Below are 23,262 nucleotides of genomic sequence, written 5' to 3' on the forward strand. Positions count from 1 at the left end.
CTTCCGACACTTCTCAAAACCCCTGGGCCGTCCAGTGGGTGTTGTTGCAATGGTGGTATCGGTGGGACATTGAATGACTTTGGCTCCATCTCGAAAAAACAGGTTTAACGGTTTAATTCAGTAACCGACGAGCATGGAGGCTCTCATTCCGGTGATAAACAAGCTCCAAGATGTGTTCAACACTGTGGGTGCGGATGTTATACAGCTGCCGCAGATTGCGGTAGTGGGGACTCAGGTAAAATGTGTGATTGTGTGCACTTTGTGTGTACAACTGAGCGGCTGTCATGCTAACTATATAACCTTGCTTCAGAGATACACATGTATGCATGGGGACTAACATTAATTATTACAATAGTGCTATTTGACGTGCTAAAATGAATTCCCAGAGATCGCGTGGAGTCGTGTAGCTATGCTAAAATCCCATTTTGACTGCTGCCATTCTCATCTGCACTGGTGTCTATTTTGATTAATTAGAGCTATTTCAAGAGCCGCATGCACACATCAGGCTCTGTTGGCTAAAACTAGGTCAGTGTTTGAGGAGGACAGGTGCCATTAGCTCTGCTGGCTCTAGGTGTGATGCAGCATGTTTCCATATGAGGCTGTGCTGGTGTGTTGAATCAGAAATGCTGACCCCTCTGTGTCTGTATATGCAACTGTGTGTCTCCAGAGCAGTGGGAAGAGCTCTGTGCTGGAGAGCCTGGTTGGCAGAGACCTGCTTCCTCGTGGGACTGGCGTTGTAACCCGGCGACCTCTCATCCTCCAGCTGGTCCACGTGGAACCTGGAGACGCCAGGAAAAATGATGACGGCGGTAGGTGCCAACATCCAGCAGATCTCTGCAGTGTTTCAGACTCTAACACAGAGGCACTGTGATACCTAAGCTAAGTTCCTATATCTACACCTACAGAGCTTTCAGATCCCTACACACACACACACACACACGCACACATGCATGCAAGCATCAGTTTTAAAGTCAATGTCTTTTCAATCACTTGCAGGTGCCATGATGTGAAAAAAAACACTGTGCTTCACAAAGGTGCTTTCATTTTTAATACCCTGGAGTAGCTTCTTTTAGCCCCACTACCCCGCTCCTCCTCAAAGCTCCACCTGTGATTCCAGCTGCTTTCGTTCATCACAACAATAGCCGCCGCCAGGCATCGATCCTCGTGTTAGTCGTGCTTTCTTAGCCTCCCGCAAAGAGTAGTTCCTCCTAACAGTTGCCATCTGCCTGAGTATGCTAAGCTATAACTGCAACCTGTTGTGTTTCATTATGGTTTACAGGCAGAGAAGGTGAAGAGTGGGGCAAGTTTCTGCACACGAAAAACAAGGTTTGTGTTTGTGTTATACAAAAAGTATTTAATTAATTAACTTAAGTTTTACTTTTTGTGACGGCTGTTGTTTTTCTTCTTTGCAGATCTACACAGATTTTGATGAAATCAGGCAAGAAATTGAAAATGAAACGGAGCGAGTGTCTGGGAATAATAAGGTGAGACATGGATGGATGGAGGGAGGATGTTTTCTGGTGAAAGTCAGCTCTCAGAACGACTCAAGGATGTTATGATGAACGTTTCTGATGACCTAGTATTAAGGCACGGGTGGAGGAAATCTGAGATCTTCACACATTTAACCAGAATATATATATATATATATATTTATATATATAAGCAGTACATGAGAAATGTATTCCCAGTTTCTTTAACCAGCCAGAAACCTATCTCCAACTTCTCTGCCAGCTGCAGGCAAACTAAGGATTAGTGTCTATTAACGCATGTAAGAGAGAATTAAAATATCCCAGATGCAATAAGATGAGGACACACACAACTTTCCCCCCCAGCTCTGAGAAAGTGAGTAAAGGCTTAGGATACTGCCCCGAGCTGCAGAAAGTAGATTTCACAGCAGAGCTTATATGTTATCAAACTTTAGGTCACGGTGGAAAATCACACTAACACTTCATGGCATGTAGTTTAAGGTCACTGCTCCCTAGGGCGGTGTGGAGGCTTCTAGAAAGCTGACAAGAAGCCAAAGGAAGAGTTGTTTCATTTAGCAGTGTACAACTTTGAGTTATTTACGTAACCCCGGCTCTATGAGTGAGTGGTCTTACTAGCTTGTTAGCCGCTAACTGTCGAGAGTAGCATTATCCTTTAAAGTTAGCCAGAACCTCAAAGTTAGCAATAGCTTCTCAAAAAAAACAAAAACGTTATCAGCCCTCGTGAAGAGATGATTCACAATAGATGTTCTAACACAATGAAGGCACTAATGGTATGAAATTATATCACAAGTCCCACGTGGATGGATGGAAGATATATGTTTCCTTTTGCTAACATTAGCTACTTAAAGAGCTAGCAGACATAGTTAGCATTAGGATCGTTTGCCTTCTTAAATGTTGCCTGACTGTAGCTCAAGATTTTATGATAGTCAGGAACACCTGTTGGGAAATAAATATATGTATCCAGAATATATCTATATTATTTATTATATAATCTGTCTCACACTATAAATGTGAAGCAACTTTTTTTTCCTGGTCCAGTAGCTTGAGGCTAACTGTTTTTTTTTTGGACACGTTCAGTGAAGCAGTGCACATTTATTCTTTCCTTGTCCCTCTGCAGGGAATCAGCGATGAACCCATTCATCTTAAGATATTTTCCCCTCACGTTGTCAACCTCACACTGGTGGATCTGCCAGGAATCACTAAGGTAACTCATGCTCTACTTCTTACTTCCAGCTCCCCAAGACAAGGCTTTGATCTGCTGGCACCCCTGGGGAAAACAAAATTGTTATACGACGCTTCCTTTCTTGAAACTTTAAATTAAAGAAAGGCTTGAAAACCAAGATTTACCAGATATTCCTGGTCACCGGTGTTAATATCCCAGCCTGGCCGACACTTGTGGATTTCATATTTGTAGACGACGGGAAATTAATAACTCAGTCTTGATGCTTCTAAACCGTCTGCTTTTAAAGCTCAAGTGTACTCAGGCTTTGATTCCAGCCTCATTAGTTCGCCCCCTCTGGTTGAACATGTTAATTTGAGAAATCCCTTGCTTTAGTGTCTAATGAATCAAACTGACATGTACTGTGTCTTTTCCTTTAATTGGCATTGTTCCGTTCAGGTCCCCGTGGGTGATCAGCCTAAGGACATTGAGGTTCAGATAAGAGATCTAATCCTGAAGCACATCTCCAACCCCAACTGCATTATCCTGGCTGTCACGGCGGCTAACACAGACATGGCCACCTCGGAGGCTCTCAAGGTGGCCCGGGAGGTCGACCCTGACGGTGAGGAAAACCGAAATGAAGACGTTCTCAAAATAACGATGGCCTTTACCAGCCTTTATGATCGCAGCACTGACCTTTGTGAATTAATGTGATTCATCAGGCAGGAGGACACTGGCTGTGGTCACCAAGCTGGACCTGATGGACGCTGGAACCGATGCTATGGACGTACTGATGGGCAGAGTCATCCCCGTCAAACTGGGCCTCATCGGAGTAGTCAACAGGTCTAAAAATACAGTGTTTAATACTCTAGGACATAATGCACTTCTCATAATGGAGATGAGTGTTTAATGTAAGTGATAAGTGGATCCAATACAATAGAGATGAGTGTGCCACGATCAATTTTTAATGCTGATAGTGAAGTATATGAGAATACACAGATCAGAAAAAAAAAAAAAACAGCGGTCAAGAGAATAACATTGATGATCTCATTACAATGTAGTGTTCTCCCGGGAAAGCTTGGTCCTGGCGTTTATGTGGATGTTACTTTGATATGTACCACCACCTGAACATTGATGCAAACCAAGCACATCACCACGGCAACGGGTGAACTTCCTTTCCTTGCATCCTGGTAGCATATTTTCCCTCGATAAGGGACGTGCACGCACCCAGCCGTCCACAAAGCGTGACGCATCAGAGCAGGCCACCTTCTTCCGTTGCTCCGTCGTCCAGTTCTGATGCTCGTGGTGTCATTGCAGGAGCTATTGGCAGATGACAGGCGTCAGCATGGGTACCGCGACTGGTACAACGCCAGTCATCTAGCCATCACAGTTTGGCACTTGTCAAAGTCACTCAAATTCTTCCACTTTCCCATTTTTTTTCCCCTACTTGTAACACAAAAACCTTGATCACAAAATATTCACTTACCGTCCAATATATCACCCACCTACTGACAGATACCATGACAACAAGCTTGCTTGACCCGTGATTATGATCAAGTGGTCATAATGTTATGGCCGACTGGTGCATATGCAGTATTTAGAAAGCAATAACAGATCGTAGTATGGAAGTAGACTTGATCCCTTAAATATCAGCGTTGTTGCCTTTAACCGTTTAGGAGCCAGCTGGACATCAACAACAAGAAGTCGGTGGCTGACGCCATCCGGGACGAATACGCCTTCCTGCAGAAGAAGTACCCGTCTCTCGCCAACAGAAACGGAACCAAATACCTGGCCAGGACCCTTAACAGGTAACTGTGAATGTTAACCTTGACAGTAGTACAAGAGTATAGTTGGAAGAACGGTAGAACAAAAGAACAAAACATCAGAAGCCTGTGTGGATCCAGTCTGCGACAACAGCTGCTTATTTTGGGTGCAGACATGACAGAAATTAACACATTTAAAATAGACAAGAAAGTATTTTCACCTCGTTTGTGCTTCCAAAAACCTGGTTAAGTGTTAGAAAAGGCCGTCGTTTATTGTGGGTGTGTTGTTTTCAGGCGTAGAATAAGGGATAATTAAATGAGTGATTGTGCAGCTTGTTGGTGCTTTAGTTGTGGATCATTTTTTATATGGATTCAGCATCATCATGTCTGATGTCAGAAGCAGCCCTGGCATTAAAAAACAACCTTCAGACACTGCTGCTATTGTTTGTCATGTGAAATTCAACGCTCTGCCCTTTTACTGTCTTTAATGTCAGGCTACTGATGCATCACATCCGAGACTGTCTGCCCGAGCTCAAGACACGGATCAACGTCCTGGCAGCCCAGTACCAGTCCCTGCTCAGCAGCTACGGCGAGCCCGTCGAGGACCAGAGTGCCACCTTGCTCCAGCTCATCACCAAGTTCGCCACAGAATACTGCAACACCATCGAGGGCACGGCCAAATACATCGAGACGGCCGAGCTGTGAGTACCGGCCGCTGCCGCCTCTCTCGCTCCCCGCCACACGGTGATGCTGTTGATCCAGCGCAGGGGAAATGAGCAAAACAGCTGCATTGGTTTCATCATTTGATGTAATGCAGCTTGTTAGTTGAGGCACGCACAGCCTCTGTGAAGGAAGAGCTGACGGGAGAGGAGGCCAACGGGGTTCACGTTGCAGCTAATATCCCCCCGCTGATGTTTTTTATTTCAGGTGCGGAGGAGCCCGAATTTGTTACATATTCCACGAGACTTTTGGCAGAACATTAGAGTCTGTGGATCCTCTGGGAGGCCTGAGCACTATAGACATCCTAACAGCCATCAGGAACGCAACAGTGAGTGCAGCCGCATTATCTCGTGAATGCCACATCATTAGCGTCCCTGCAGATTCTCCTTTTCATTCTGCTTGTTGCTCACTTAGCACTTGTTGCCCTGCTAACCCGCCGCTCCCCCTCTCCTCCTGCGCTAGGGGCCCCGTCCCTCACTGTTCGTGCCCGAGGTTTCCTTCGAGCTCCTGGTGAAGAAGCAGGTGAAGCGCCTCGAGGAGCCCAGTTTGCGCTGCGTGGAGCTGGTCCACGAGGAGATGCAGAGGATCATCCAGCACTGCAGCAACTACAGCACTCAGGTCGTCGACACCGCCGCGCGCGCACGTTATCTTTCACCTCGCGAGCAGCCATTTGCAATCGTGTCGTTTCGTCTTGCAGGAGCTGCAGAGATTCCCTAAGCTGCACGAGGCCATTGTGGAAGTAGTCACCTCCCTCTTGAGGAAGAGGCTTCCCATCACCAATGAGATGGTAACCTCTCTTTGCATGTGTGCAGCCGTCCTTCAGGGGGTTTTGTACGTAACAAGTTATATCAGAACGCTTTTCTCACCACAGGTCCACAATTTGGTTGCAATCGAGCTGGCCTACATCAACACTAAGCATCCAGACTTTGCAGATGCCTGCGGGGTCATGAATAACAACATAGAGGTCTGTACTCCTAAGACATATGTGTATTTTCCTGGCGGAATAAAATAGGTGCAAACCTAACCTTGCTTTTTTGGAAGTCTCACCTTATATTTATTTCCAATAAATTGTCTTGCACATTTTCCTGGACTGTGTTTAGACTGTCTATCAGTATTAAAGTATGTTTTTCTGTGTTTGCAGGAGCAAAGGAGAAACCGGATGCGAGAGCTGCCCACCGCAGTGCCCAGGGATAAGGTAAAAGAAATAACTGTGATACCTGTAGCTCACGTGTTCTGACATTTCTGCAGCGTCTCAGGTATAAAGAGGACTTGTGCAGCGTTTATCACTCATACCACTGCAGGATGAGGATCTGTGAACCAAATGCTTCGGATAGTTTCCGTGGAGGAATTTTATCCCACATCTCCTCTCTCATTCTCAGAAAGCCCTCCTCTCTTCCCCTCAGCTTATACGACTGCCAGCCTCCTCTCTTCTCTCCTTCCAAAATTTCTTCTCAGTGCCTTTTTTTCTTTCCCTCTCTCTTCCCATTCCTGCTCTCATATTCCTGCTAGTCTGTTGGCAAAGGCCCGGCAGGCCCAACTGTGGTTTCTGGCGAGCCCCCCGCGTCTGGAGCAGACATGGACGGTGCCAAGGTGGGCACATACGCAGCTCGCTGGCTCTGTGCCTGGCTGGTGGTGGAGCATGGAGGGATGGATGGATAAATGGGTGAATGGATGAATGAGCATGGGCTGCTAGCATGCACTCTGATTTTTGTCTGCTGATGCTCGTGTTTCGCTCTTCCCCCAGCCTGTGTGGACTTGCTCTAACAGACGTGTGTTTTCTGCTGTATGTTTTTTTACCCAAAGATTGTCTCACAGAAAAAATATTTCTTCTCGTTCCTTTTAACACTTTTGATTCCCCGCCTCGAGTGGTCTGGCTTTTTTCTGTTGCCATGCTATCTGTGCTTCCTCAGGGAAGGCAGTGCAGCTCTGTTCATGTTCCCCAGAAGATAACTGACTTTGGAGATTTATTTCCTCTTTTTTTAGTGAAATTTATCACATACTAATTGTTGGATGGATTTCCCTCCACATGAAGTTTGGCAACTTTAGTTTTTGTGTCTAGCGTTAGCCTCGTGTGCACTTTATGTTTAATGCTAATTAGCAAATGCTAACACATTCAGGTAGATGGTACAGATTAGCATGTTAGCACTGTCTTTATGCGTGTGGTAGAATTATAGTCTATAAGAACAGAACTGTTAGCACCTGTTAGCATTGCTAATGGCTAGCCTTTATTAATGGGTTTTCTTTAACATTTTGATATATAGCTTCCTGTGTCTATAACCCTCATGTACGTGCCTTTTTGACTTGTGGTTGCATATTAATCAGTTAATGCTACTCTGCTATATACCCTAACCATGCTTTCCCATTTAACCCCTTGGTGAACCTTGGTGACAACCTAGAGGAGCCGCTCTACTAACTTAGAGGCCTGGTTAAAATCATAGCGGCCATCTTTCCTCATGTTTCAGCCCCCAGCAAGCGGAGCCCAGGGCGAGCAGGACGGCACAGGGAACTGGAGGGGGATGCTGAAAAAGGGAGAGGAAGCCCCAGGATCTGGACCCGGAAGCCCCCTCAAAGGAGCTGTCAACCTTCTTGACGTGGTAATAAAACTCAGACCTACTAGCATGCCCCGATAATCAGATTGTTTTCTTCACTGATTAAACGTTGTTTCTGCTTTTCCACAAAGCCCGTGCCCGTCGCCAGGAAGCTGTCGTCACGTGAGCAGCGGGACTGTGAGGTCATCGAACGCCTCATCAAGTCGTACTTCCTCATTGTCCGCAAGAACATCCAAGACAGGTAGGGCTTTTTTTTTTTTTTGTCGACAGTAAATTCAAATAAAGATCACAACTTATTCTTCTTCAAGTAACAAATGCTCAGAAATATAGCGCCCAGCTGTTTTAGGACAATACTGAGCCTTTAAACTTTATATATGTGATTTATTTTAGTAGAAACTATTTGGTTAAGTAGAACAGGCAAGAAAGTAATTAGATTAGTGTTCCTTTAAAATGTCTCCCTGTCCTCCTGAAAATATTTTCACGCTGGGGTTGTTAGACCCCGTAGAGGTCAGGAGGGTTAAATATTTCACATTTAGCTCCTACTTAAACAGCTCAATACTTAGAAGCTCACGGCCACCTGCCGGGTCAAACGCGAGCCCCTCCATCTGGGGAAACCACGCAGTCACCGGGCCATCTTGCCGCCTTGTTCTGAACCATCTGCTCGGTCTGTTTCCTCTCTTTCTCTCTCCGCCGCCACAGTGTGCCAAAAGCAGTGATGCACTTCCTGGTCAACCATGTGAAGGACAGCCTCCAGAGTGAGCTCGTTGGCCAGCTGTATAAATCTGGCCTCCTCAACGACCTGCTGACCGAGTCGGAGGATATGGCCCAGCGACGCAAGGAGGCTGCCGACATGCTCCAGGTACCAGGCTCCCACCTTATAGTGGCATTGTTTTCCCAGGTGTACTAAAGTTCTTTTATCACTCCTGTCAATGTGTTTATTTTTTTTAATCTCGTCCCCAGGCGTTGCAGAGAGCCAGTCAGGTGATCGCTGAGATCAGAGAAACACATCTCTGGTGAAAAATGAAGCTGTTATCTCCTCATCATGCCCAAAGGAACGACGCCCCATCATGTCTAAACTTGAAGTTTTGGATTTGCCACCATAAAAATGTTGATTCCTGCTCTAGTGTACAGTAGGTATCACACTGGCTTAGAAAGCTACTTGAAAGAAAATGTAAGTTCATTGAAGTTATTTGAAATGCTTGTTGTCTAGAGTACATGAAAATGCACTGCCGCTGTCTGCTAATGTTCAAGGTAAGATTTTAGAAGCTGTAGTCACCACCCACAACTCCAGAAAGAAGCGAGTGCAGCCGAAGGCAAAGTACGTTTCATTTTTGACAGGCTGTGGTTAACCCGTACTGAAATGGACTTTGTGGAAATGAAAGTTTTGACGCTATTTTTGGCAAAGCACTCAGAACAGTGTTTTGGCTTCGGGTTATAAAGAAAGCAAAAGTAATATTCAGCCGCTCATTTGGAGACTTTTCATAGAGGAGTAGCTGTGATGTGTCAGAAACCATGGAAACCTCCATCACTTTAATTTTTGCACTATCGTCGCCACACTGTACTGTACAGCAAGTCCACCGTCCTGACACTGTATTGCCGGCCATCTTTATTTATTAATGTGTTATTTAAATATGTGGATAATGTCATGAGCACTATTGCAGTTAGTCATCTAATTACGTTTACATATCGCTGCCTATCTGTGAAATTTAACGTGCACTGTGCTTCTGTGTATGGTTCCCAAGAGAAAGAATAAATAAGAGGTATTTTACTGCCACTTAACTGGGTTGGATTCACATTTCTGGATAGAAAACTGTTTCAGAAACGAGACAGTTCACAATTAAAACACACAAACAGGCTTGAAACACGGCATAAAAGCACAAATCTGTTTATTGTTCGTGTCTACAACTATCTGCTGCAGCTTTAACAAAGACACAGCGCTGTCTGCGCTGAAGCAGAGATTGAAATTCAACACTGCTATTCATGTTTAGACGGCTCCTCTGAGAACTTCTGTTGGTGTCTCCGTCTATCTCACCCTGCCCTTGGCCTTCCCTCTTCCTTTGGCGCTGTGGAGTCACAGACAAAAAATAGAGCAGTTGAGTGTTACAGGTGTAAGCGATGATTTAGGAGGCATGTTTGTACTTTAGTGACAGCGTGGTATGGAGGTTCAGATTATTCAGTATTAAATAAGTTAGGCACAGTTATGTTGTAGTCATGAATACAAATGAAGTGCTATAAAATGATTAAATAATTCAAATTTTAAAAGTCTAAGAGGAAAAAATACTTTAAAGTTTGGAGAAAATACAGCTGAATTTAACAATTCAATGGTTATACTCCTTAGCTTGTTTGTAGCTATGATCATTTGATGACGTCTATTTAAAGGGGAATTACCATTTTTTACAACTTTTTTTTTACTCACCCATATAACTTGGTGTCATTTGGAGTTGTTCGGACGATATTTAGATCCAACGAAGCGCCGTGTATATCCATATAGTGGGAGTGACTGGGGCACCAAAACGCAGCCTCTAAATAACGCATTATCTGCCGCGAAACTCGTTCTTTTCACCAATATTTTGTTATGATACGCTGTTATCATCATCTGGGGTCTGTAGATTGGCCTACTAACCTCTGAGCGCCGTGCGCACCTGCAACGGTCGGCTTGTTTATCTGTAATTTCTACTTTTTTGTAACATGGCTGAATATTTTTCCGATTCTGAGGTTGTGGTTTGTTTATGACGAACATCCTTACCGCTCTGAGCCAGAGTATACGGATGAGGAGCTCGTTGAAAAGAGGATGCGGAGGCAGAGAGAGGAACAGCTGGCCTAAGAACAACAAATTGCTGCACGTCCGCGAATAGATAACAGGTAACTCTGGACTCAAAGGGGAATAGCACTAGTGTATCATAACAAAATATTGGTGAAATTAATGACTTTCACAGCAGATAATGCGTTATTTAGAGGCTACGTTTCGGTGCCCCAGTCACTCCCACTATATGGATATACGCGGCGCTCCACTGGATCTAAATATCGTCCGAACGACTCCAAATGCCACCAAAGCCATATGGGTGAGTAAACGATCGTATTTTATGCCATAAATAAGTTCCAGGTTGTGAAAAACGCTAATTCCCCTTTAAAGCTACAGTGCGGAGCTTTTATGTCCCCCTTCTGGCAGTCAGAGTAATTACACAAACACGGTTTCAGCACTCTTCAATGAGGAAAAGTCACACCAATGGAAATCCATGTGTGTCCTCACCATCGCTTTCTGCAATCTTACACTACCTAGGTTCTATTTAATTTGTCCTAAAAACTAGACACCAATTCAGAGAACCTTAATCACATTTGTAACTTCTTTCCACTTTAATATGGACTTTGAGCTAATACATGCCAAACAACAAAAAAAAAGGAAAAAATTTTGCTTTAATCCATCGCTATGGTTTCTCCTCTTTTAACTCAGCACAGGAATGTTGGCACAGACAACAGATTTAAAACTACGCTACTAGTATAGAGATGTACCTGACGCTGCTTAGTTTGGTCAGCATCGTGTAAACCTGTTTGCTGAGGTCCTGAATGTAACGGACACCATTTACATGTAAAAGTCCCGCACTGTAACTTTCAATGCCTTGGGTCTTCCCCGTTGAACTTCGCTTTGGTTTTACTACAAATGCCTGTTTTCATTTAGCCAAAGAAGCCAAAACTTCAAGCATTAAATATTAACAAGCTGCTTTACAACTTTGACTGAACGCAAACTGTTTAAAATTGAGAAATCGAGCATCGGAAAAAGAGACTAAAACGACTCCTGCCAGCTTTCATACCACATGTTCCCCATGTGCTGTATGAAAATGAGAGGGACCAATGGAATATAGATAAAAGAAAAGGGGCAAACACCAAAGATTCATGCTATTAGTGGAAGACAAAGGACACAATTTCACACTGGACACAGCTGGCAGGCGATGATAGTGTCCTCTCGACAGCAGCCCTACCTTTGATCCTTTGCCTTGTTGTGTCCTGTTTGCACTTTTGCCCATATTCACAAATATCTACCAGATATTTGACAAGCAGACTATAAACACTTACCAGCTGGTTCAACACAGACATCTCTTTCTTTCCGTCTTTGATTCTGACACACTAAACTCTTCAAGGACACTCTTCCAAGAACGTCTGTGCCGATCGGTTTACATTTCATAATTTATAAGCATCCGAGGCTTTGTTGTCTCACTCAGAGACATTTCATCAGGGCACGTGGCTGATCTAGTCTCTGACTGTCTGGCTTTTCTGTTTTTTGGGGGGATGTTTCTTCTAACCACCAGAATAATTATTTTACCAGCTTCAAAGCTCAATCATATCTATGGATCAGTGTTTTCAGACTGCCACGATGGAAAAAATGGAAGGGGTGATGAGTAATGAATGAATGGAAAATGATTGATGTATCAGTTAAAAGAGGATAATGAATATTAGGGAGCGTAAGAAGCAAGTACATGATGGTAAAGAGGTAATCACATACAGCATGCCTACCCCAACAAGAAATTAAGAAAAAAAGTAATAAAAAAAAAAAATCTAAGACTTTTTACTAGTGAGGAAACAAGTAGACTTTTTTGTGCCTATGTTAATCTTCATCACAAATTCCTACTTTGTATCAAGTAGGATTATGTGACTTTAAAAGGCCTTGGGCGTGAGAGATAATGTGACAAAATGATGCTCTCAAAACACCGAAGAGATTTGGAAAGCAGCAAATTCTCAGCGTTACTAAGAGACAATTATTGAAAGTACTAAATACCAAATTATGTTTGCACAAATAGAGTCTCACTTTTTGAGAGTGGAATTGTCTCACTAAAAGATTTCCCGAGGCTCTTTAATTGAAGACCAATACCAACTGTTATATTACAACAGTGGCTTTATAAAAAAATAAATAAATTTCTCACTGACAGTCTAAGACACCTGAGATTTTCCCCCTGGATATTTTCATATGAGATATCCCCCTGAAAAGTCTGAAAAGAGATTCCCACCCCTGGAAAGTCTCCCCTGAAAGATCTCAGGTGTAGCTCAAAGATGGCTACTACTTACCTCTGGTGATTCTGAACGCGAGCCTGGAGCAGATTGATCTGTGGGGGACAAACATGGAGGACTGGCTAAGCCCAAGAAACACAGCAGACACAAGAGGATGCCAACTGAGCCAAAGAGCGGACCTGGTGGTCCTAAAGAACTCAGCAGCAGTTGCCCCGACATCCAGATAAATACAAAAGCGAACGAGGGACTCTAGTTTTCCATAACTGAGCTGATTATTTAGCTGTAGCGAAGCCCACAGATTCTCAGAAATGAAATCTTTATAACATTTCAGCTAGAACTGAGGGATGAGACGCTGTCCTGACTGACAAAATGTGGCTTCAGACCAAATCATAGCTATCAAAATGAGGGGAAAAAGTATGACAGCTGAATAATGTTCTGAAGACACAGATCTGTGCCTGGAGCAGATTATGAACATGTTCCAAAATTATACTTGGCACATCAGTCTCCAAGAGTAACTTGGTGGTGTATGAATAACGCCTTCAGACACATTGAATGAATTATATAGCATATTGAGAGAGATGCTTTTTGTGTATGAAGCTACAGCTAACAGTTGGTTAGCTTAGCATAAGGACTGGAGACTGGGAACTGCTATTCTAACCTGCATGAAGTGTTAACTGAAAAATATCCCACTGCTGCAATATCTTCCACTTGGTGCATGGATTTTCAACCACCGGTTTCCAGGGGTTACGCCACAAGTTTGACCTCTTGTCTGAAACTCACACGCTCGGCAGCTATCCAGCTTCGGTCCGACCCTCCGACACTCGGTTTGTGACCCTCTGACACACGGACAGGAAAGACTACACAACAACCACGAGGCTCACACTCGTTTTAAGTTACGGTTACTCACAACTTCTGCTGCTCACTGATTCGGGCCTGGAGTATATTGATCTGGAAGTCAAGTCACATTCATTTAAACAGGAGCCCTCGGGACAGAGCGCAGTAGAGGCGCGGCGCACGCAGCTTAGCTTTCTTATCTAGTGACATTTTATCCCGTAATCTAAATTCATATAAATTAAAGTGTTTATCTATTACTGATCTACTTTAATAAAAAAATAAAAAATATGACATTTTGAGAAATATATTCCTTGTCTTGCTGAAATTTCAACGAGGTTCATGCTACTCTCATGTACCGACATAAACTTCTAGCATCTTACAAAGCTAGGCTAACGTTTCCTGTTTTTTTCTAAGCTAAGCTAACTGGCTACTAGCTGTAGCTTAGTATTTATTGCAAAACTAATCAAATAAATATATTTCCCAAAATGTAATTTAAAAATATTTTACACTTTTGCACTGACCCCGTCTTTTATGGGTGATAACAAAGGTGTAATCTGGGCATGAACACCCTGATGCGTAGGACTCACATCATATTTCTGTCTCTTCAGTTTCTCGGTGAGGTCAAACTTCTCAGCCTCCAGTGTCAACAGCCACTGCCACATCTCACTGGCCTTCTCCCTTTAAAGCAAAAGCCAAAAAAATAATAATTAATCACCTGCATCGGACTGGAAGTGTAGATGCATGCTCACAGAGATGTGAACCATAGTGTCCTTACTTCACTTTGTCCTCGCTGAGGTTGTCAATGTTGAGAGGTTTCCTCCTCTCCGCTAGGATCTTCCGTTTCTTCTCTCTCTCCGTCTGCTTCTTCGCTCCGCGCTTTCCATCTTGCTGGAGAGGGGAGTTCATACAGGAGGCGTGAATGAACCACATTTACACGATAAATCTGATCACCTGTTTACGAATGCTCGTGTGACTGACCCTCTGCTGGACGCCACCGTACTGCTGAGTTATGTTGGTGAGAGCCTTCTTCTTCTTGGCGTCGTCGTCGAGCTTCTTGCGCGCCTCCTCCAGCTCCTTCCTCTCCTTTTCTTCCTGTCACACAGATTGTTAAAAAAAACGGTGACGTGGAACAGAGTTACGCCACCTGCGCTCTTGTCTCTCCACCTGCTGAAGCAGTACTGAAGGCGACATCTTCCACAGACTTTTACGCTGTTGTCATGAAAACAGTTACTGTTCTTTCAATAAAAAACAAATAACGGAAGGTACAAATTAAACCGACAATAATCAGTTTTTCACTAAGGTATGAGAACAATATTAGCATCTTTTAAGATCATGCAGTTCCGTTTTTAGAAGGTAGTACGAACACTAGCATTCATTTGGCTTTGATACTCCTTTTAGCACTATCTTGGTCCTCTTAAAGGAAACATCTAGCTACTCTTTAACTACTAAATGGTCCAAGGGGTTCACCTGATGATTGTTAGATTTGTTTATCCAAAACCAGCTGCATTTTTGTGGCTGAAACAATGCAGCCAGTTCAGTTTTCAGCTTAAATTCAAAACAATGAGCTGAAAGACGCTATAAAGCTCCACAAACCTGAATGGTATTACAGATGTTGGGTCATTTTCTCTGTGCGTTCGTTGCTTTGAGTTGACAAATTCATATTAAACAATAAGTATCTTTACCATAAACATATCGAGGACAGCTTTACAGTGGTTGTATAGTGGTCCTGACTTAGATGTGGATCATTTGCGATTGACAGGATAAAGAAAACAAACCTCCATGTTTTTCCATCCCATATAAAGCTGGTAAAAGCTGAATGAGCCAAATGACTGGTGCAAGACAAACGGCTCAAGGCTGTGGGGTTTGAGTTTTGTTTATCAGGATTTTGTTTGACACCCTGCTAGTTTTTAGGAGAGCATGCGATAGGACACTATTTATTTATGGGATTCAGGGTCATGTCCTGAAAAAGCCTGAGAAAGCTGCAATTAGTAAGAACTCACAGCGAGGCGAGCCTGCCTCTCCTTCTCCTGCTCGGTCCGGATCCTGAGCTGGTCGGCTCTCTCAGCACGGCGCTTCTCCTAATCATCCGTGCCCACACAAACACAAACAGTGTAATTGTTTGCTGGGTGGTGCATCACTCCAGTGATCTGGCGTGCTTTCCTGGAAGACTTACAATCCTGTTAACAAGAGCGATGAGCTCCTCCTCGTCCTTCTTCCTCTGGATGAAGTGGGCCTCGATCAGAGAGTGCAGCTCGGCCAGATCCTTCTCCTGACGCTTCCTGTGGATGTCCTGCGGTCACATGCACACGTGTGAAGGACAACACTGAAGAGGATCCACTCACAATAACACATTAACTAGAACACAATCCTTATATATATATATATATATATATATATATATATATATATATATATATATATATTTAATACTAGAAAAGAAAAACAGATACACTGAAAGTATTCAGAATTATTTTTTTATTAGAAATCTATACTTGGGTAGCTCCTAAGCTGCTAGTTTGGTGAGAAGATCTATATCCCCCATGTCTGAACAATAAAAATAAGGCCAATTACACAAAAGCTACTCGGGCAATGTCGAATTAAAGTGTTTAATTTATTCAGTTGGTGCAAAAACAAAAACATAAAGGTGTTAATTCATGGATTTACAAGGGCAATGTGTTGGACTAATTCCTGGCCAAGACATTGACTTCCTGTACTCTTATTATTTAAATGAGGAGTCACTGCACCTGGCAAAGAAACAGCAGAACACATCACAAAACCAGAATTTTTACAATCTGATTTATTTACACATCAAATGCACAGATCAAAATATATATATTGTGTTAATTAGTGAGACTGAGAGGAGTCCGTTATCTTTAGACAGTGCGAGGCTAGGTTTGTAAGATCTTCTCGTCTAACCCTCGGCAAGAAATGTTAAAAAGTCAAAGAATTTCTTTAAAAAGGCATCAGTCACTTACATCAAAGTCGACTTTGTCTCCCTCGGGTATCTTCGGCACAGCTATCGGTGGAGCAAACGCCCTGCAACGCAACGTCTCCGAGTTAGTCTGAGGAGGACTTTAAGCGCTCTGTTGCCGGTTGTTTGAAGTGAATCGATTGAAATTCAGAAACTTACTTGGGTTTGGGTTTGGATTCATCTGTCACAATGAACAGAAAGCACACTTTGTTTAGTATCGCTGCATTTGGATTTATGCCTTTATTTATCTTTAACACAATTTATTGTCTATTTCATCAGTTTGACGCTGACGTATAAATCTTCACAACAACACCTTTCCAGTCCTAAAATCCACAACTCATGCGTCAAACAGCTTTATCTTTGACAGAAAAAGATGGGTTTCACTAGAAGAAGATACAGTGCACAAACACTCATAAATAATAATAATAATAAAAAAAATAATCCTGCAGGATTCAGTGCAACTGTTCTGGCACCTTTATTTTATGCATGATGTCCAGCACAGTCGTTTTGAAATGAACAGCAGGCAGAATATTTAACAGCATGCAGAAAATCAGTGCTCTCAGTATAAAAACAGGATTTCTTCATAGCCTCCTAAAAGCTGTTTTTTTTTTTGCAATACCACATGCAGTCGCCTTTATTTTGGCAGTGCTTGTGTGCATGCGTCTTTTTTTTTCTCTTTGCAGTAGTTATGAAATGGACAATAGAAGATGTCAGACGTTCATGTTAAACGACAGCAATGATCACAAAACGTTCTCACAGAGTACCTTCGTCTGCAGCTGGAGGCTCTGCGGCAAAGGACAGGAGGGTAAATGTTAGTGCTTCGGCAGGCGGAATACAAATTCCTTTATTATTTCCAAAACCCATTTCCCCTCAGGTCTGATATTTACTCCATATATTTTGATCCCAATACCCTTCTTGTACGTGCGAAAGGAGAAATGGAAAGTCTGAACGGTTTCTGTATGCCATGTCATACTGAGCTAGTCTAAGCACACTGTGGGTTTCAAGCCATGAAATCTTAGTTTACCTTCAGACAGTGGAAGCAATTGTTTTATAGAAGTGTGTTATCAGGAAAAATATTAAGCCATAGGAAGATAGCAGGATATTTACACTGTAAATGAATTCATTCGCAACACAAAATTGAACTTCCTATTACCATTTCCAACAAATATCTCAACGCTAATGTCTCCTTGCCTGAAGTAGGTGGCAGTAAAACATGGCAAGATATGTTTTAACAAACTAGAGTGATGCAGACTTATTTTCTTCACGGCATGCGCAAACGTTTCAACAGACGGACAGAATATATGCTACCTTCTTCTGCAGGTTCTTTGTGAAGGTAATATGAGTGGGAGAGGATGATGAGTGGAAAAGAAGGAGAACAGATCATCAGTAAATGTTGAAGGTAAATTATATAACTTGCAAGTGCAGAAGTTAAAGACACAGAGGGGTTACCTTCGGCCGTGGAGGCTGGAGGCTCTGAGAACAGAACGAAAATATGATTAGATGTTGGCACAATAATTTCACAAGATTACATTTTCTATTGCAATCTCTTCCTCCTTAAAATAAATAAGTCATCTCTGCAGTGAAACAAGTCAACGGCTTGTCAGGAACCACCAATTCAAAACCTCAAAAATAATCAGTACTCACTTTTTCTTAGAAACTGCAATTTTTGACAACACAGTTTTCACAAAATGAGTCTCTAGTCTTGGAATGAATTCATCCCAGGCCACATTTTTGCAGTGAGTGAAATACACTGAACATGAGAAAGCTATTGATGATTTATTTGAAAGCTGACAGTGGTGAAATAAATGAGAAGCAATTAAAAGTTAACATAACGTTAACAATTATGACATACACCAATCAGGCATAACATTATGATCACCTTCCTAATAGGTTTCCCTTGTGCCTCCAAAACAGTTGTGACTCATCAGAGAACAGACATGGGGCCTTCTGAGGGTGTCCTGTGGTGTCTGGCAACAGAATGTTGTTAGTGGGGGGGGGGCTTTGGGTCCATCCCACAGATACTTGATCAGTTTGGGATCTAGTGAATTTGGAGGCCAGGTCAACACCTTGTGCTGTTTTTCATGTTTTTTTTTGTTTTTTTTGAGTTGTTCCTAAACCGTTTTTGTGTGTCAGGCTGCATCCTGCTGGGGATGACTGCTGCCATGTCTTGCCTATGGGGTGGGGGTGCCTGGTCTGGTCTAGGTGGGTGCTACATGTCTAAGTAACATCCACACAAATACCAGGTTCAAAAGTTTGCCAGCAGAACATTGTATTGTCACGCAATGGCACACATTTTAACAGAAGAAATATAACGTTACCTTCTTCTGCAGGTTCTTTGTGAAGGCAAACCGAGGAGGAAGATGATGATCAGTGCAAGAAATGAAGAAGAGCTTATTGATAAATGTTGAAAGGCAAATGGTTAAAAAAGAATATGGTTTAGGAAAAGACGTCAACTAGTTACCTTCAGCTGTGGAGAGAGGAGGTTATGAGGTGGTAAGAAAGAACGAAAACATCGTTAGATGTTGACACAATCATGTCATAAGATTACATTTTATAAAAACACTTCTCTTTTCTGCCTTAAAATAAATAGCACATCTCTGCAGTCGAATAAACATGAAACACGTCAACACTGAATCTAAAGAATAAATCACTTCTGAGATTTTCTGTAACTGTAATTTCTTACATTATGATTTTCACAAAAAACACAAAAACACTGCACAAATTAAAAACTACTAAATATGAGAGAGCAGTTAATTATTTATTCAGAGGTGGACGGTGCTGAAGTAAATGAGAGGCGATGAAAAGATAATATAAATTTAGTGTAACATGCAGGTGGACGTTCAAACAGCCGATTTCAGACAAATATTTCCCGCCCCAATCAAATGACATCCAAAACACAGACTGTTACCTTCTTCTTCTGCAGTTTTTTTGTGAAGGTAATCCGAGGAGGAAGACGACGATCAGTGCAAGCAGTGAGAAAACAGCTCGTCAATAAATGCTGGAAGACGAATTAAGTAAGCAAATTGTTCAAGCTGAAGTTGAAGAAACCCAGAAATTACCGTCGGCTGCGTCGACGGGAGGCTCTGAGGTGGTGAGAAAGAAGGAAACTATGATTAGGTGTCTGGCACAATCACGTCTCAAGATTACATTTTATAAAACAACCTATCTGTTCCGTCTCGAAATAAGTAAGACAACAGATAAACATGAAACAAGTTAATACTCTTGACTTTTTCTTGGAAACTGTAATTAATATGATATCAGGATGTTCTCAACATGGATATCTCATTTTGGAATAATTTCATCACATACTAATTTAGCAGGCGGTGAACACGTTTTTACTGCAGTGAGTAAAAATACTGAATGTGAGAAAGCAGTTAATGATTGATTTAAAAGTGGACGGTGCTGAAGTAAATGAGAGGCGATGAAAAGATGATATAGTGTACTGCAACATACAGGTGGATGGTTAAACAGCCTACTCAGAGATTCCACTGAGGCTGTGTTATATTAATATGAAATGGGTGCGTATGTGATATTTATGTTGGCTCAAGCAATGCTGCTCATAAAACTATTATAATATGAAATGAAACATTTAGCCTCAGTCTTTATAAATATTATTATGCTCTACAAAAATTAGCTGGCACACAGAAAAATATTTTAAGTGGAGAATTACCTTCTACTTCGGGCGCAGCTTCTTCTATTTTAAGATAATATAAGAAGAATTATTGCAGGTACGCTCTCTTATTAGTGGACAGAAACATGACAAACGAAGACACGGTACTACACACACGCTGATCTACAATGCCACAAGGGTTTAAGGAAGAAAAAAAAGGAGGAGAAAAAGAAAAATGGACAAAAAATAAGTCATACAAGCCCTTTCCCTTTCAGCGTCTCCATGACTGAGTAAAAATATGGATTAGTGGATCAATGAGATGCTGGCAGACAGCTTGCGGCTGGGATTCGGTCATACTCTGAGCACTGTGATGCCGTCTCTGGTCTCTGGGGACGCGCCGAAAAACAGCGCTGGTGTTTGACATTCATTCTGAACAAAGCTAAAGACGGGGTATGATCTCAGATCACAAGCTGAGCCTCTGAGCGGTTTGTAGCACGTCAGATATGAAAGTAAAAATCTCAGCGTAGAAGAGGAAAACTGCAAAAACGTTGTTGTGTTTCCTGTCTCATTTAGGACTTCAATCCAGTGCTCATCAGAGGTGGAGGAAGTGCACAGATACATAACTTATGACAAAAAAGTGCTAATACAATGTAAATATAAAAAAAAAAATCTAAATCCTATATATCAAAATCCTCCTAAAATATAAAATTCTGCACAAAACATGTCCCCAGTGTCTTATGTAAATGACTATTAGACTGTTGTTGGTGATCCATCAATGCGTAAGCAGCATTTTACTGTTAAATATACACTCACTTGTCAATTAGGTACTCCAGTGAAAACAGATTCATTCTAATAAAACAGTCCTGCACTAAATCTAAGCTTCAAGAAGGTTTATTTTCTTTAAAATAACAGAGAGAGCTTCAGATTTAACTATGTTTTCATTTTGGAGGCTGTGGTTCGTAGTACCTTTGAACTGCAGTGTGTTGTATCATAGTATAACAAGTTTCTATTATTTTCACAACCCCTTTTTAATCAGTGGGCTAGGCTAAACAATAGAAACACTTCAGCAGTCCAGTTTAAAAGCACCACGAAAATACCTCCTCCAAAATGAACAGCCATGAAGCTAACATTCAGTGCAGGACTGTTATGGTAGGACGCATTTGTTTTTAGTGTACCTAATGAACTGGCAAATTCTTTATTCAGTTTGCCAGAGATTAGATTTAAGTCTATCTATGGCGTAGTTAACAATTCAGAAACACAAGCTATTGTGACCATGAATCTCTTATGGAATAGCTTCACACTTTGAAATATCCTTGCTCATAGTTAGAGAGAAAATTTACAGCACATAGATATTTATTAAATTAAAAGCTACAGCAGCTGCCCATCTTAGCAGAAGGGCTAAATCCCAGTGACAACAAGCTAGCCTTAAACTAAAACTTTTTAGCTAACCTCAAGCTAGCTACAACCACGGGGTGTCGTTGTTACACATGTTGACTTTACTACAGTAACATATAGTGTAATAATTGGTTAGTTTGAGATATGCACAACAGGTGTTTTTGTGTTACCTTTCAACAGCTAGCTGTTTTCCGGTTTCCGGTAGTTGTGTTAAGCTAACTTGATAACCTGCGCAAAGCACGTGCAGCTAGCAAACACATTCACAGCAGCATTAAAGTTAACGCACATAAATAAAATGGTACATATTTTTGAAGAAGAAAAGTCCTGGCCAACTTACAGTGACAACCAGTTTTCCCCACCTTGTTGCATTGTTACATGTCAAACGATAGGAATATGTTTTCTTCTCCTAGGAACTTCAGGCTTACGGCTAAGCTAGCGTGCTAGCCTGCAGTTTCTGAACAGCAGACGCTAGCTGTCCATTGAGAGATTGCGTAGGACGGACAGGTGAAGTCCTTACAGAAATAGCATATCAGAAAAGATTGATCTTTTCAAGAAAAATAAAAAAAAATACACACTATCTGAATGCTGCTGATTTTAATTAGTTTGAGACCATCTAATTGCGTGCAGAATATTATTTTTTTTTCTTCCTGAATCAGCCTCATAATGCAATTCCAATGTTGTGTTTACAGATATTATTCTATATTCTGATAAGACAATGGCGAAAAGAGATTTCTAACTTTTGCAACCAATAGGTGTGTCGCCTCCAGGTTACAGACTCGATTATAGCATTGTTCTGTGGAAATTAACTCCAGCATGGCTATAGTTTGTCTTACCTAGCAACAGTAACACAGGAAGTTGGGACTTGACAAATGGTAGGAGCCATCTGGTTGGTTGTCAACAGACCAATCAGAAGCCAGCAAAGGGCCAATTATAAATACATGTTACCGCCACAGGTTACCACAGAAGCCATGTTCAAGAGATTATTTAAAGAATAGTTATTGGTTAGCATTCAGTAATTCACGTCTTTGGTATGGGTGGAAGCAGGCCCATTCATGCATATGTATATTGTGGAGTAAAAGGCACAATTTCCCCCAAATGTAGTGAAATAAAAAGCAACATATGTAAATATAACATATGTAAAATAAACCCAGATTATACATCAGTCAATTTTATTAAATGTTTTCCACTACAATATAAAGTCTTTTCAAAGTCAGATTTGATCAGACAAAATCTAATCTTCAGAGGGCATCAGTCTTCTGTCAGAATATTGAGACGTACAGTATATATACATGTGAATCAAGCTAAAAATGAGACAGAGACCAATTCCAATAAAACCTGACAGTTATACACGAGTTGACAGATCAGCGTTGACAGCAGAGGTGTTAACATTCAAAAAGAAAACACTCTCAGCTAGCTCTCGATGGCTTTTTATCACTGACAGCAACAGAGACACCGGAAACAAGGGGGATGCACACGTGAAGCCATGCAAAAGCCTCCAACTTCCTCCCGCCGCATTTCTACCTCCGAGCAGACATAATCAGGTCAGCTGCGTCTAGCAGTGGAAGCTAGAAGTGACATTTTGCTTTCAAAAACACAGCGGATGCTCACAAAGTCTTTTACTCACCTTCCTCTCTGAAAAGAAAACAAGTAGAGGAGTAAACTTTTGGAGCGATCAGTCAACATCAGCTCAGTTTCTGGATTTAAAACACAGCTTCAAGGATGTAGTGAAAGTACTCACGGCACCTCCTCGACTACTACCTCTTCGTCAGCCAT

At 42.0% G+C, this 23,262-nt stretch overlaps 2 protein-coding genes across 3 annotated transcripts; one reads left to right on the forward strand and one right to left on the reverse strand.

Moving 5' to 3' along the window:
• Nucleotides 1–3: 3 nt before the first annotated feature.
• On the forward strand, nucleotides 4–9,465 carry LOC311508506 (dynamin-1-like protein). 2 transcript variants are annotated; one of them, XM_084573288.1, is made up of 19 exons: nucleotides 4–235; nucleotides 668–809; nucleotides 1,280–1,326; nucleotides 1,413–1,484; nucleotides 2,605–2,691; nucleotides 3,106–3,268; nucleotides 3,369–3,489; nucleotides 4,323–4,454; nucleotides 4,904–5,110; nucleotides 5,337–5,457; nucleotides 5,592–5,747; nucleotides 5,827–5,916; nucleotides 6,001–6,093; nucleotides 6,271–6,324; nucleotides 6,639–6,719; nucleotides 7,592–7,723; nucleotides 7,810–7,919; nucleotides 8,378–8,537; nucleotides 8,639–9,465. In XM_084573288.1, the coding sequence occupies exons 1-19, from the start codon at nucleotides 134–136 to the stop codon at nucleotides 8,693–8,695; spliced, it is 2,127 nt and encodes a 708-aa protein (XP_084429414.1). In that variant the 5' UTR covers nucleotides 4–133; the 3' UTR covers nucleotides 8,696–9,465. The 2 variants fall into 2 exon arrangements, with proteins under 2 accessions (XP_084429414.1, XP_084429415.1); XM_084573289.1 differs by lacking the exon at nucleotides 6,639–6,719.
• A 136-nt stretch (nucleotides 9,466–9,601) lies between these two features.
• tnnt2e (troponin T2e, cardiac) lies at nucleotides 9,602–23,262 on the reverse strand (the record flags this gene model as incomplete). The annotated part of the gene is made up of 15 exons (XM_084573866.1): nucleotides 9,602–9,741; nucleotides 12,737–12,774; nucleotides 13,587–13,627; nucleotides 14,101–14,191; nucleotides 14,289–14,401; nucleotides 14,492–14,605; nucleotides 15,514–15,591; nucleotides 15,687–15,803; nucleotides 16,489–16,549; nucleotides 16,644–16,665; nucleotides 17,249–17,269; nucleotides 17,793–17,807; nucleotides 17,934–17,957; nucleotides 23,114–23,121; nucleotides 23,228–23,262. The coding sequence occupies 15 exons, from the start codon at nucleotides 23,260–23,262 to the stop codon at nucleotides 9,707–9,709; spliced, it is 813 nt and encodes a 270-aa protein (XP_084429992.1). The 3' UTR covers nucleotides 9,602–9,706.

The sequence above is a fragment of the Chelon labrosus genome (genome assembly GCF_963514085.1).
Source record: "Chelon labrosus genome assembly, chromosome: 23".
Lineage (NCBI taxonomy): Eukaryota > Metazoa > Chordata > Actinopteri > Mugiliformes > Mugilidae > Chelon > Chelon labrosus.

Excerpts from the sequence above, each read along its gene's own strand:
- LOC311508506 (XM_084573288.1), top strand. The coding sequence starts at position 134 with ATGGAGGCTCTCATTCCGGTGATAAACAAGCTCCAAGATGTGTTCAAC. Across the intron at positions 3,269-3,368 it reads CCGGGAGGTCGACCCTGACG|GCAGGAGGACACTGGCTGTG; the intron begins GTGAGGAAAACC and ends GTGATTCATCAG. Across the intron at positions 6,094-6,270 it reads TCATGAATAACAACATAGAG|GAGCAAAGGAGAAACCGGAT; the intron begins GTCTGTACTCCT and ends CTGTGTTTGCAG.